Source organism: Acomys russatus, chromosome 2, assembly GCF_903995435.1.
Source record: "Acomys russatus chromosome 2, mAcoRus1.1, whole genome shotgun sequence".
In the NCBI taxonomy this organism is placed as follows: domain Eukaryota; kingdom Metazoa; phylum Chordata; class Mammalia; order Rodentia; family Muridae; genus Acomys; species Acomys russatus.
Window position 1 is genome coordinate 70559005 of NC_067138.1, and position 12882 is coordinate 70571886.

At 50.3% G+C, this 12882-nt stretch overlaps 1 protein-coding gene across 2 annotated transcripts in view; it reads left to right on the top strand.

Moving 5' to 3' along the window:
- The window catches only part of LOC127204010 (regulator of G-protein signaling 3-like), a 77151-nt gene that overhangs the window by 28676 nt on the left and 35593 nt on the right, over positions 1–12882 (top strand). The window contains exons 6-8 of one of the 2 annotated variants that reach the window (XM_051162968.1): positions 6024–6084; positions 7087–7177; positions 7624–7679. In XM_051162968.1, coding sequence (XP_051018925.1) covers positions 6024–6084; positions 7087–7177; positions 7624–7679 — 208 coding nt within the window. Of the gene's footprint in view, positions 1–6023; positions 6085–7086; positions 7178–7623; positions 7680–9990; positions 10146–12882 lie in introns of those variants that run through there. The other variant, XM_051162973.1, reaches the window with a different exon arrangement.

Below are 12882 nucleotides of genomic sequence, written 5' to 3' on the forward strand. Positions count from 1 at the left end.
GGTGCTAGGCTGAGTCCAACAAAGAATGAGACACACCACCAGGATGCACTGAGTATCAGGGCCTCTATTTGGAGGGTCAGTAAGCTGCATCAGGGGTCCTGAAGGATGCCCAGAGGAATGTCAGAGAAGCAGAGGGACGCTCAGCAAGCTCTTGGTGGAGGTGAAGGCTGGAGCTGAGCCTTCTGTGGGAAGCAGGCAGGCAGAGCTTCTGGAAAAGCCAGCAATACGGGTCACATTTTTGGAAGAGAAAGTGAGGCTGGGGAAAATGAGTCAGCCCCCAGCGAGGCCGCCTGATCAGGACACTGTCTCCGCTAGTTGCCTATTTTGGGAAAGTGAGATTCTTTATTAAATAAAACACAGCCGGACTCATGGTCAGAGTCCCAGCCCTAAGCTCAAGAGGGCCAGGGCAGGCTCAGACAGGCTTGCCTGTGGAGCACATGGCTCCATCAAGGCTGTAAGCGCCAGGCTGGTTGTTTTTAGCCTCCAGTGGTGGCGATGTCCTAAGCAGACTCTTCTTTATCAGTGTTCTGAAATGCTCTGAGCTGGAGCAGACAGACAGCAGCTGCAGGAAACCCTGGCTCTGGAGAACACTCCCAAATCAAATTGTCTTTCCCTGAAGGACAGACATTCGACTTCTCAACGTGAAAGGCCATTAGGGGATGTTGGGGGGCTGGGGGGGGGGGACGACAAACGTTTACTGAGCTGTTCTCCATGTCAAGCATTTTCTATACATTATCCCATTCAATGCAGGTTTTGAGGGGTGAGGATTCTGATTTATTCTCTCAAACACCCATGAAGGCATTAATACCTTGAGGTTATATAACAGCTGGTACTTAATGAATTTAGTCTATGTGAACAGTAAGCCCATGGCATGCTTCATCTAATTTAATCCCCTCTCTGCTCTTTTATGGGAGAGAAAACAGGCACAGAAAGGTTATGTAACGTATCCAGAGTAACACAGCTGGAATGCAGGGGCAGGAAAAAAGTCAGCTGCAAATCCAGGCAGTCAGCAGCCAAATCTTTGTGCTTGTAGTCACATCCCAGTGCAGTGGCCTGCCTCCTGTACATGACAAATGACCGCAAAGCAGCTCTCCTTCCCTGTCAGTGTCTTGCTCCTCCAACCTTGAATGTTTCTTCGACACAGGTAGTGTAGCTTTCTATAAATGATCTAGTCAAGTGTGCAGTGGGTGCATCCTAAAACCCGGAGGCGACAAGAGGGAGAGAGGTCCTCCCAGTGGCGCCTATAGATGCCTACTAGAGACGAGGTGTACCAGGAAGTGCTGATGGGGCTGGGGGATGGTTCAGTGGGCAAGAGCACTTGCTGTGCAACCATGCGGACCTGAGTTTGAATCTCTAGCACCCGTGTGAAAAGTCATGCAAGCCAAGCCAGCAGCCTACAAGCTTATAATGCCCCGCAGTGTGCAGGGTGAGAGATGGGAAGATGACTGGGGTTTTCTAGCTGCCTGCCCAGCACTAGCTTCCGTGAGAGGGTCTGTCCTGAGGGAATAAGGTGCAGAGCAGGATACCTGACATTATACATCTGTGTGCATACACCACCCATCACAGACACACGGAATCCTGGAAGGGGAGCCATTGATGGAGAGCCACTCTCATTGGCTGTGAGAGATTGTGGACCAGCCTTTCCCAGCTCTATGCCTTAATTTCCTTCTCTGTAAAATTCAGCCATCTCTAGGGCCTTTTTTTTTTTTTTTTAAATTTCAAAGTTCTGTGAGTATTAAAAAAAAATTACAGCCACTTTTATAAAGTGGCCTGATAAACTTAAAAAACAAAACTAAACTATAGACCTCTTCAAAGAGAAGCAAAGATAGAAGGCAGCTGTCAACCCCCAGAGATGCATAGCCCCCATTCATCTGTTATCAATATGTGCTCAATCTTTTTTCTCCCTGCCCCGCCCACTTCCTCCTCCTCTAGTGGCTCGTTTTCAAGCAAACCCCACGTTTTCATGCTTCATCAGTATAATATATATTATATATGCAACAACTTGCAAGGAAACAGAACCATAAAGACGTAATCACACTCAGACAGTGGCAATCCTGAATGTGGAGCTGAGCTGTTTGGAATTCCTGTTGGCTAATAAGCAGAAGCCAAACTGAAACGTCTGATATCATTTATAGCACTTTCTGAACTCGTAGCCAGAGAAGAGAAATGCAGTTGTTCTTCTGAAAGACAGATATTTGACTCATCAGTGTAAAGGACCGTTATGGATGGAAGTGAATAGATTTAAGAAAAGCACATATGAGCCCGGCACACTCCTTTAATCCCAGCACTCGGGAGGCAGAGGCAGGTGGATCACTTTGAGTTTGAGGCCAGCCTGGTCTACAAAAGTGAGTCCAGGATAGCCAAGGCCACACAAAGAAACCCTGTCTCGAAAACCAAAAACAAACAGAAAAGAATGAGTGTATAATTTGCTTAAGTGTCAGGTGTGCTGGTGCATGCCTGTGAGCACCACAGCTCTAGTGAGGCCCCCATCACAAAAAAGAAAAGAAAAGAAAAAAAGCACATGTAAGGCTAGGCGGCAGTGCCTCACGCCGTTAATGCCAGCACTCGGGAGGCAGAGGCTAGCGGGTCTCTGTGAGTTCGAGGCCAGCCTGATTCACAGAGAGAGCGTTCCAGGACAGCCAAGGCTATACAGAGGAACCCTGTCTCAAAAAAAAAAAAAAAAAAAAAAAAAAAAGAAAGAAAGAAAGAAAAGAAAGAAGTGGAAAGCATATATAATTATATATATATATATACATTTAAAGAACACAGTGTGTATGGAAGGTCTTCTTTGCCCTGTGGTAGGCACCACCCTCAATACTCTAGGGTCAACCTCTCTTTTAACCTTTTTACAAACAGGGCCTCAGTGTGTCCTAACATCAGAAAACTTCTGACTAACGACGGGTCATGTATGTAGCACAAAGGAAAAAGTGAACAGAAAGACATGTACTCAGCTTAAGGCATAGGACTAGAAATAAAGATTAAATTATATAACCCTATCATACAAAATAGTTTAAGGTTCTCGAACGAGTAAATTAGTGTGCCTTCCCCCAGAAAGCGTAATGAGTTTCACCTTGCGGTAAGCTGAGCACTGTTCTGCTGTGTGCTCTGCAAAGTTACACTGGGCCTTTGTACTTGGTTGTCCCGTCTCCCTGAAATGCCCTCCCTCTCAGTCTTTCTGGCCCAGCTCATTAGACCTCCTGCAAGCCTCCCAACCCAACTGCCTCCTGAGCCTTCACAATTTGTTGCCCGCACTGTTCATCTGTCAATCTCACTCAGTCTTGTGCCAGGCCCCGTATTGCTGTCTTGAACTGCTATTCAAACTCCTGCCTATTTGTCTTGTTTCCTTAACACTGGGGCTCCTTGCCCAGTGCCTGCCAGCCATGGGCATGATGGATGCCCCCCATTTGTCAAGCCTTAGCTGAGTGCAGAAGCCTGGAGCTGAAGCCTTGGCAGTCAGCAGTGACCAAGGCGTGGTTCCAGAGCCTCTTGACAGAGGGAAAGTGCCAGCCTCTCCTGCACCAGCCCAAGGTGGTAAGCTGGCTGGTACCTTGCCATGTGTTCAGCCTGCTTATACAAGCAGTTCTTCCTCCGAAGGCTTTGCGAAAGCAGCCTTCAGAAGCAGCTAATTGAAGAACACTCAGAAAAAGGTTCCTGCTTGTGGACATTAATTGTGACAATTTGCTCTGCCTGAACGATCATGAAATCACTGGAGGCCCCTTAGCAGGAAGCAAAGCTCAAGGGAGGCTATTAACCATTTAGCATTCTCTAAGCACCAGGGAATAAAAATTCTGCTTACAGCAGTGAAGGGCGAGGTAGTGTTTATTACAACGAAAGCCCCAGCCTGGAGACAGGAAATGTACAGCATGAATTCAGAGTGTACATCACCCCGCTACCAGCCAAGGTTCTCCCAAACATGCTGAGGAGAAAAACAAACTTACCGGGAGCACGTTGGTAGAGCCTATAAAGGCTGGTCCTCCAGTGGCAGCCGTCTGGGTGTCTGCTGCTGTGGCAGTCTAGCCTACTAGGGCCACTCTGGCCCCTTTTTAAGAGGAACGAGTATTTGTTCAGAACAGTGGGGTAGGAAGGTGAGGGTGGAGGTGTTTAATTAGGGTGACTGCATTACGCACCTTGAGCAAGTTATTACCAAGGCCTTGTATGATGGGGACAGAGAGGAGGAGCCATGAGCCACAGCTGGAGAAGTGACCAAGTGATGCCATGGAGAGAGATAAGCTGTCTAAACTCTGAGGTCCCAGCCCTGTGGCTGTGGTTCGGAACATGGGTTGGCCGGCAGATGGCCAGTGTTGGAGACCAGTCCACAGTGCTCTGTGTCCCTGCACCTCACTTGGCTTGGGCGCCTGGGAGAAGCTAGTTTTGTTGTGCTTACAACTATTAGGTGGCAAGCTGCCACCTTTCCGGAGAATCCAAACAATATGTATTTATGGAGGCTTCTTGACCTCTGCTTGACTGTGGGTGGATGCCTTGAAAAACCCCTGGAGAACTTTCTCAGGACTCCGGTGCCCAGATGCTGCCTTGAACCAACTGGATTTGGATCTAGGCATAAACTCTACAGCTCAAAACCTCAGGCAGATTTTGTAGGTGGCACTAAGATGCTGCTGAGAATTGGCCTGGTAGGCCAGCCTCCTGGGAGGTGCATCTGCAGGGAGTTTACTACTTGCGTCTTTGGCTTTAACACTGTGCCTCCCAAGACAGGCCGATTCCTCCACCTATGCAGGCCCTGCAGATAGTGAAGGTTGGGTTGTCGTCGGCGTTAAGCTCCAGCCTAAATATGCATACTGTTTTTTTTTTTTTTTTTTTTTTTTTTTTTTTTTTTTTGTTTTTCGAGACAGGGTCTCTCTGTGTAGCCTTGGCCATCCTGGACTCACTTTGTAGACCAGGCTGGCCTCGAACTCACAGCGATTCGCCTGCTTCTGCCTCCCGAGTGCTGGGATTAAAGGCGTGCGCCACCACGCCCGGCTTGCATACTGTTTATAAATAATAATTAAACCAATCTACAAAGGAATTGGAGTTGGGAGCTGCAGAAAGAGAGGAGAGGAAGAAAAACCAAACCAAAAACTCAAAAAAAGGCTCAAGTGTCAGGGTCAAGTAGAATGCTGTACGATAGAGGTACTTAGAAATATGTTTATGCCCCTCTCCCCTCAATTGCAAAAGCGGTGACTGTTTCCTTGTTGAAGATTTGAAAACAAAAATTGCTAACAATCCCATCTACCAGACACAGAGGTTGTTGGTCTTTTGTGGCTCTGTTTCCCATGAAATAGCAGCTTTGGACGCACCCTTTTCTCTGACAATAGCAAGTGCTGCCATTTCATTAGCATTAATTGATGCCGTCATTAAAAGCTGTTAATCCGTTCCTGATGGTTGGACATTCTCTGAGCTCTTTGAATTTCTGTTACTCAAGAGGCCCAGCTTGAACTTTAACCCTCACCCTAGTCCAGTTAATGTATGAGGCCTGACCTTGGTTCATGCCTGCCTGCCCCGCTGACAGTCCAGTCATTGTGACTTTTGTGTGTTGGTTTTGTTTGGAACTTGGTCTCCAGCCATGTGAGAACCACTAAGGCCCTGCTTGGATGTGAGGCAAAGCTATGTGAGCTGATGTCCCATAACTTTCCTCTTGCTATACGCCCGCAGCTGAGGTGGTGGCTGAGAGGTCTCTGATGGGGACAGCCCCCTCTTACCTAGCCAGTACTAGAGCAGCTAAAACATTCAAGGTCACTCAAGCTCCTGTGGCATCAGAGAGTGCAGCATCTGCCCAGACCTAGGATGCTTGGGTCTCCTCAGCCCTGACAACTAAGTATTCTGTGTCCTTGGGAAAGGGACCAGCTGAGCTTGGTGTTTTCCTCTGGAAACTGGGTAGACCTCCTCTGCCCACCTCACAAAGTAGGAAGGACACAGGAACACAAACAGGTGAAAGTGATCTTCAGGAAGCTACACGTAGACTGTAGAACATTTGACAGAGGACTTCCTTGAACAGACAGCGGGAGACTCACTCTCTGCTCTTTTCCTAGGCAACGTGCCCTCATCGGCTGCATGAGCTTTGGGGTGAGGTCACTCTTGACTCCAGATAAGGTGAGCTCACAGGAAGTTGCTGGAGCATTAGCCTGCCTAGGCCCTGGCTGGTACAGCCATGCTAAACTTGGAAATGTTTGGGTTGAGCTGATCTCTGTGACATGGTGTCCCACTGAGGCAGGTGTTGGTAGCCTAAATTATCAGCTACTGTTGTTGGTGGCCTGGTTAAAAGTTTGAGTCCCCTTCCAGAGAGAAGTTTGGCAGCCCCTTGGTCCCCTAGGAAGTGCTGAGTCTGGTGGATGCCATGATGCCATGAGGGACCTTGGCAAGTCATGTGGCATGTAGGGTACTCCCAACCTGCTCTAGATGAGGGGAGCAGGCACCCCTGGTGCCCCTCTACAAGAGCCCTCTTGATCTGTCTTTTGGGTGCAGGAAGTGCTCAGATGGAGTGGGCAGCACTGGTAGTGATGACATTCCCCTCAGTTGCCTTACTTGGCACTGCAGCCTCAACCCGGAAGCTCCTAATAAGGAGGGGTGCACGCACTTCTTTCACACATCTTGAGAAATGTCCTCGTGGCCTGGTTTGAAGCCCTGCCACTCAGCTTTGTGTCCTGAAACAAAGTCAAGAGATGGCTGTGTAGAGGTTCCTTTGATCTCCTGGCTGCAGTCTTGGCTCCAGTGTCCCTCAGAAAGGTATTTCTTACGGAGACCGCACAGGGTCTTTTGTGGCCTCTCTACTACTGTTTACTCTTTCCTTTTTGTTCTGGAAACAAATACTTAGTGAGCACCTACTGTTTACCAGGCTCAGTAAGCAGGAGTCCAGGAAGCAGGGAGGTTCATAGCTGTCCTCTAGACCTAAGTGGCTGAGGGACAATCACTTCTGTCCAGAGCATCAGGGAAGGCTCCCTGGAGGTGCAGGTGACAACCTTGGGGGCAGTGAGGCTGGACCACCTGCCTCTGAGGAATGATGTCCAGCTGCAGCTCTTTTGAGGGCTTAGTGGTACCTTGACCTGTGCCCTCTGCCTCTTTGGTCTGATTGTATCATTCCTTCTCTCACGACAGGAGATCAGTGGCTGGTACTATCTGCTAGGGGAAGACCTGGGCCGGACCAAGCACCTCAAGGTGGCGAGGCGCCGGCTCCACCCTCTGAGAGGTGTGTGTACAAGCCCCGTGAAGCTCCTTGACCCTTCCTGAATGACGCCTCAGCCTCTGCCTCCGTCGAGCTTCTTGCTAGTGCCTATAGGATTGCAGGCTACTTCTGCCCAGGACATCACTGCCGTATGGTGGGCTTCCCTCAGAGTTTGTGCCACGTGGATTTACACAGATCACACTCCTCTGCCTCACTCACAGAAGCTTCATTGACTTCCCAAGAGTCTCCTTCCCATGCTTTATGTCTCAGAACCGCCCCCCAACCCTCCCAACCCCCCCCCCCCCCATGATACTTTGTTTACCTGGCTACCAGGCCTCTGCTTGCTCTTAACCATGGCCTCCTCCTATCCTGGAAGCCAGGATTGGCACCGACAGTCCCACCCCTGGCTGGCTTGTGCATGGACCCTCATGCCAGTAGGAGCTTTCTGACCCAGGTCTTTCACCTTCCAGATGTGCTGCTGAGAATGCCAGGAGGCTGGGACCCTGAGGATGGGGAGAAACTCCAGGTAGGTGGGGGATACTCCTGGCTCGGACTGGTGGAATCTGAGCGTGGCTCCAGGGTCTCTGGTCCCCGCTTTGTCAGCCTCTGAGCTCAGGAATGATTGTGAAAGAGGGCAAGCGGTGTTTAGTGTTTGGAACTCAGCAAGTCATGCCTTGGGAAGGAGGAGTGTAACCTTTCTAAGAAGTGTCATTGGAAATTGCCCTGTACACGGGGGTCTTGGTTATTCATGACTTTGCAGGGGTGGGAAAGAGCCAGGAAATGCAGGAGACTGGATCCTTCTGGGTTTTTTTTTTCCCCCCTCTAGAAAGAGAATCCTCTCTCCCCCAGGTCCCCAGAATCTCTTTTTCTCCTAGAACCATGGCCAAGTCATCTTTGCAGGTTAAGCCTGCTAAGGGTGGGAAGCAGTCATGGCCCCTGAACCTGAAATTGTCTTCCTACCAGCTTTGCATCTAGGGAGGAACGTCATATGGGATTTGGAAGAACTGTCCAAAGTTCATTCGATCTCTTTGGAGAACCTGCCATGGTGACTCATGGTTTTCTTTATCTAGGAGAAGGAAAATCAAACTCACAGGGCACAATTAGCCCCTCAGGTGCCATTGTGATCTAACACTCACCTCTTGTGAGGTGGTTGTCACCACCCCACCTTACAGATAAGGGGACCTATAGATCTAAGGCTGTGATGTCAGTGTGGCCACAGTCAGCAAGAGGCAGGCAGAGCCTCTGAAAAGAGTGTGTTTTTCTCCTTTCTGTGCACCATGCCACACTCTGTCCTCCCTGATAAGACATGATGCTGGTGCTGGCATGCTCCTTGGCCTCTTGTATGGCATGTAGCCCCTTGGGTGCTGTTGTACACTCATCTATTCCCTCATACAGTATGGGGCAGGTATACCTGTGTGGACCCCAGCTTGGTGCTGGGTTTTGGGGCAGAGCCGTGGTTCAGTCCCTTGTGGAACATCTCATTCAGAATATCATGACTCGCCATAGGAGCTGCTTGCTGCCAGCTGCTTCTGTGCACCTGGCTGTAGAAATTGAGACCAAGGAACTGAGCCACAACTTTTATTTCATTTTCAGTAATTTCAGTGTGTCCCGTACAAACACCCAGCTCCTGTTTTAGTATCATAGTAACTTGTCAGATATGGTTTTCTATGGTTTCACTGGGAGTTTAGAAGCTTCCTCTAGCCTCAGGGATTGTTCCAAAGATCTCCCCACTCTCTGTGAGTAGGGAGTGACAGTAGAGCCATCCTTGTCACATTTGGGAATTACCCAGATATCAACATTGCAGGTCTCTAGGTGGCCTGTGAAAGACCTGCTTTTTGCTAGATTCTGCATACTGTCCCAGGCCCCTAAGGACACTGTTCTGAGGTGAACTGGCTTTGGGGACTTGTACATCTGAAGATATCCACAGTGCCCAGCAGAGACAGTGACTGGGAGAGGTGTGGGGGAATAAGAGGCCCCTTATTCAGATCCTCTATTTGAAAGACCAAGAGGTGTAGGTCACCTGCCCATGGTCACTTAGCAGCCAAGTCAAGGGACGGCCTCTGTTCTAATGACATGAGTGAGCATCTGGGCTTCTTCAAGGGCTCCTAGGAGGGCCAAGGGGGCTGGCTCAGGCTGTGCTACTCAGGAGACCTGATTCTGGGACTGCAAGGTACAGAGTGCAGGGCCTGGCTTCTAACCTGGCATTCTGCTGTAACCCCCTTTGGCCTTCACTTCTTTGTTGTTACGATGTTGATGCAGGTACCCACATGGCCGCGAGCCCATTTGCGTACTGGACCATATATGGTCTGTGTGCCACCAGCCCTGCCACACAGCCCACTTTTGTGAATGAAGAGGCTGACTTAAGTAGCTCCTGAGGGCCCATCCATCTCTAGATGTTTGGTATCCCTTGGCTTAAGATGGCTTGTTTATGGGAACAGTGGTCAGGACATCCCAGGTTGTCCCCACTGGGTTAGTCTCCTGGATTTGCTCCTGGGGACCCTGGGATTTGCTGCGAGGCATGCTGCTACAGAACAGGGTGTGTTTTCTGCTTGAGTTTCCTTCTAGGAGGCAGTGAGGGGTGTTTGTGAGAACACTGGACTCACAGAGTGGCCCAGGGCAGAGAATGCAGCCAGAACAAAGGCACCCTCTCCCCGCCAGGCCTGAGGAATACTAACTAGTTGACAGGAATTTTAATATAAAACTCTCCCTCTTCCTTGTCATTCTGAGGTTTCAGGAAGCCTTCGGGCTTATCTGCAGAGGCACACAGCGCAGACAGGGCTTGGGGAGGTGAGAGGTGACTTCCTGCCATTCTTCTGAGGGGCGGGCTTCCCAGGGCGGTCATGCCAGGCTGACGGGGCGCGCAGTGTGGGCTCCCACTGCTGGGGGGGAGGGAGAGCTGGGTTTTCATGGGGAGGCAGCCGAGGCAGGACCCACAGCCATGAACCGCTTCAATGGGCTCTGCAAGGTGTGCTCAGAACGCCGCTACCGGCAGGTGGGTGCTTGATCCCCTGGGGTACTGTGTGATGTTGGGAGTCAGGGGCAGGGCTCGTCCATATAGAATTGTTCTCTTTCTCTCTCCACAAGGCCTTCTATGCCTCCCCCTGTTCTTTGTAGGCACATTTTGATGGTGTGGGGAGTAAGAGGCAAGGGCTGGACACCCATGACCCAGTATGCTACTTACTGTGTTACAGGCAGCTGAGGCCGGTTCTGAGTGTAGTCCTACGCACTGCAGGATCTTTGATGAAATGATTTAGTTGCTTTTTTCCCCTTTTATCATCTAGGAGGAGGTTTTTGTTTGTTTTGTTTTGTTTTTTAAGGACATATCAGGTCTGAGATTGCCGGTGGTTTGGGGCTAGGGAGCTAAGTAACTCCAAGAACTGTGTACTGCTGACGTTCCTACTTCTGGGGGGCAGCCATACCCATTATGTCCTTTGTGTGCATTGGCGTGTGCTACTATGTGAGATATGATATATGAATATGCATATGTCTTCTTCCCTGCTGCCATGACGCCTTGAAGTGACTCCCTATTCCTGTGGCTTTGGAGTCTGACTTCACTGAGTCTGTCTCTTAGCTCCTGGGCTGGGAGGCAGGGCAGAGCCGGGAGTGATGGTCACGCTTATCCCTAAGACTCTTCTAGAACTAGACGTTTCTTTCTTATAAAATAGGAATAGGGGTCAGGGGTAGGGATAAAGCTAAAAGATACCCAGATTTGGGTAGTGTCCAAGCTGGAGGGAGCATTTAAAATACATAGAAGGCTCTCATTAGAATCTGGGTTCTAACTCCTTAGTGTGTAGGTCCCGGGGAGAAGCCCACGGGGGTTCCCTGTACCCCACCCCCCAATCGCTCGGGTATCCAGATGTTCCTTTCAACATCCCTTGCTCTCAGGTCTTGCCCTGTTGGCTCTAACGTGTGCTCCTTGCTTTGCTGCAGCTGGACAGAGCAGTCCTTGTAGGCAGTGAGGCAGGGTGAGCACTAGATAGAAGGTAATGAAATCCCAGGTATCCTTGGGCCAAGGAGCCAGAAGATTGGGATGTGCTGGTGGTCAGATTGAGACCTGGTGCACACATGGGCTGGACCGCAGGTCTGGGCTCAGAGTAAGATGGCTCCTACACCAGGAGCTGGGGCAGAACTGAGTGCAGTAAACCTCCTATGGGACCAGAGCTCTAGTCCATCTTGGTCCCCTTGAGAAAAATCACAGTGCCCTATCCCCAAAGCAGGAGTAGCGAAACAGAAACAAGCCTGTGCGAGTAAAAGGATGATCCCATGAAGTGCTTGGCTTGTGTCTGCTGTCCACCTCTAGGGCGCGGCCAATAACGCTGCCAATTAGGGACAGGCGTCCACTCGGCAGCGGCTGGTGTGGCTGAGACACAGGAGCAGTGGCAGAGCTTGCCCTTGACAGGCAAGCGAAAGGATCACCTGCCAGGACGGCTGAAGTCCCAGAGTCAGGAGGGGAATGTCCCCCTCCTCAAACCCAAGGTCAGAGAGGAGGCCTGGGGAGCATTCCCTCGCTTTGGGCCTTGATTACCTCCTCTGTAAAATGGGTTTTCTGAAACTGTGTTCCTTGGGGTGTAGTGATGGACGGACTGTTTGTACACTACCCTCTGTGTGCTCAGAAGTCGTGATGCCCAGAGTAAGGCAGGAACTGCTCTTGTTGTTTTTGTTTTGTTTTTTAAATATTCCTTCTCCTGCCACTGCTGTGCTTGCCAGTAGGCTGGGATTGTTCTCTGGGGTCGCACTAAGGGTTGCGGGGTGAAGAGGCTCCTGTCCCTGCCTGGACCAGAGCACCAAAATGTGGAGATACACTCATCTTCAGACCTGGGAGCTGGGCTCACCCTCCAGGCAGCAGGAGTCACCCTCAGCTCCCCGTGGTGTGTAGGATTGGCTCAGGGCTAGAAGGGTTTCTGTGTGGCGTGGAGGGTGGGTTGCAAGCCCCCCCCCCCACACACACACACTGCCCCTGTTAATCCCACACAGCGGCTCCTGCTGTCTTCTCTGGGCCTCTGTTAGCCTAGCAGTACATGGTCTCTTGTCCCTCCAGCTTTCCACATTCACTTCCCACTTTGTTTTGCTTTCTTTCCACTTTTTTCCTTCTCTTCCTGTCTTAGCTGTGTGTTTTCCCAGAATTCTTATGGGAACTGGGTATTTTCCTGCCCTCCCCTCTCCCTCCCCCTTGTCTGTCAGATTTCCTGTTTTACAAACTTGCTTTGAATCCAGGCCCAGGCCTGGTGGGAACCAGAGCCTCAGGCACCTTTGGTCCGCCCTGGGCTCCTGCCTGCTCCCCTGCCTGGCCTTGGGGTGCTAGCAGGTGAATACAGGTGCTCAGTTCTAAGAGACAGCAGGCTCAGCATAGGGCTGGTGCCCTTGACCTATCCTAGGCTTGCTGAGCTGTTTTCTTCCTCTCCCTGGCCAGGGCACCTTTTCTTTGAGCCTGGTTGGGACCCACCCTGATCTTTCTCTCCCCTAGGGATGTCTCTCCGAAGCTGTTTTCTGACCTAGCAATCCGAATGAGCCGATGGGCTACACTTCATACAGAATCATTCTTCTTGTTTCTTTGAAGATTTTGTTTCGAAAGTTTTTTTTTTTTTTTAAAGTTATGTTTCTATGTGTGTATTGGTATATGTACATGAAGGACAGAGGTGTTGGGTCCCCCTGGAGCTGGAGTTACAGGTGATTGTGAGTCACGTGACGTGGATGCTGGGAATAGAACTGGGAATAGTGCTGACTATGCA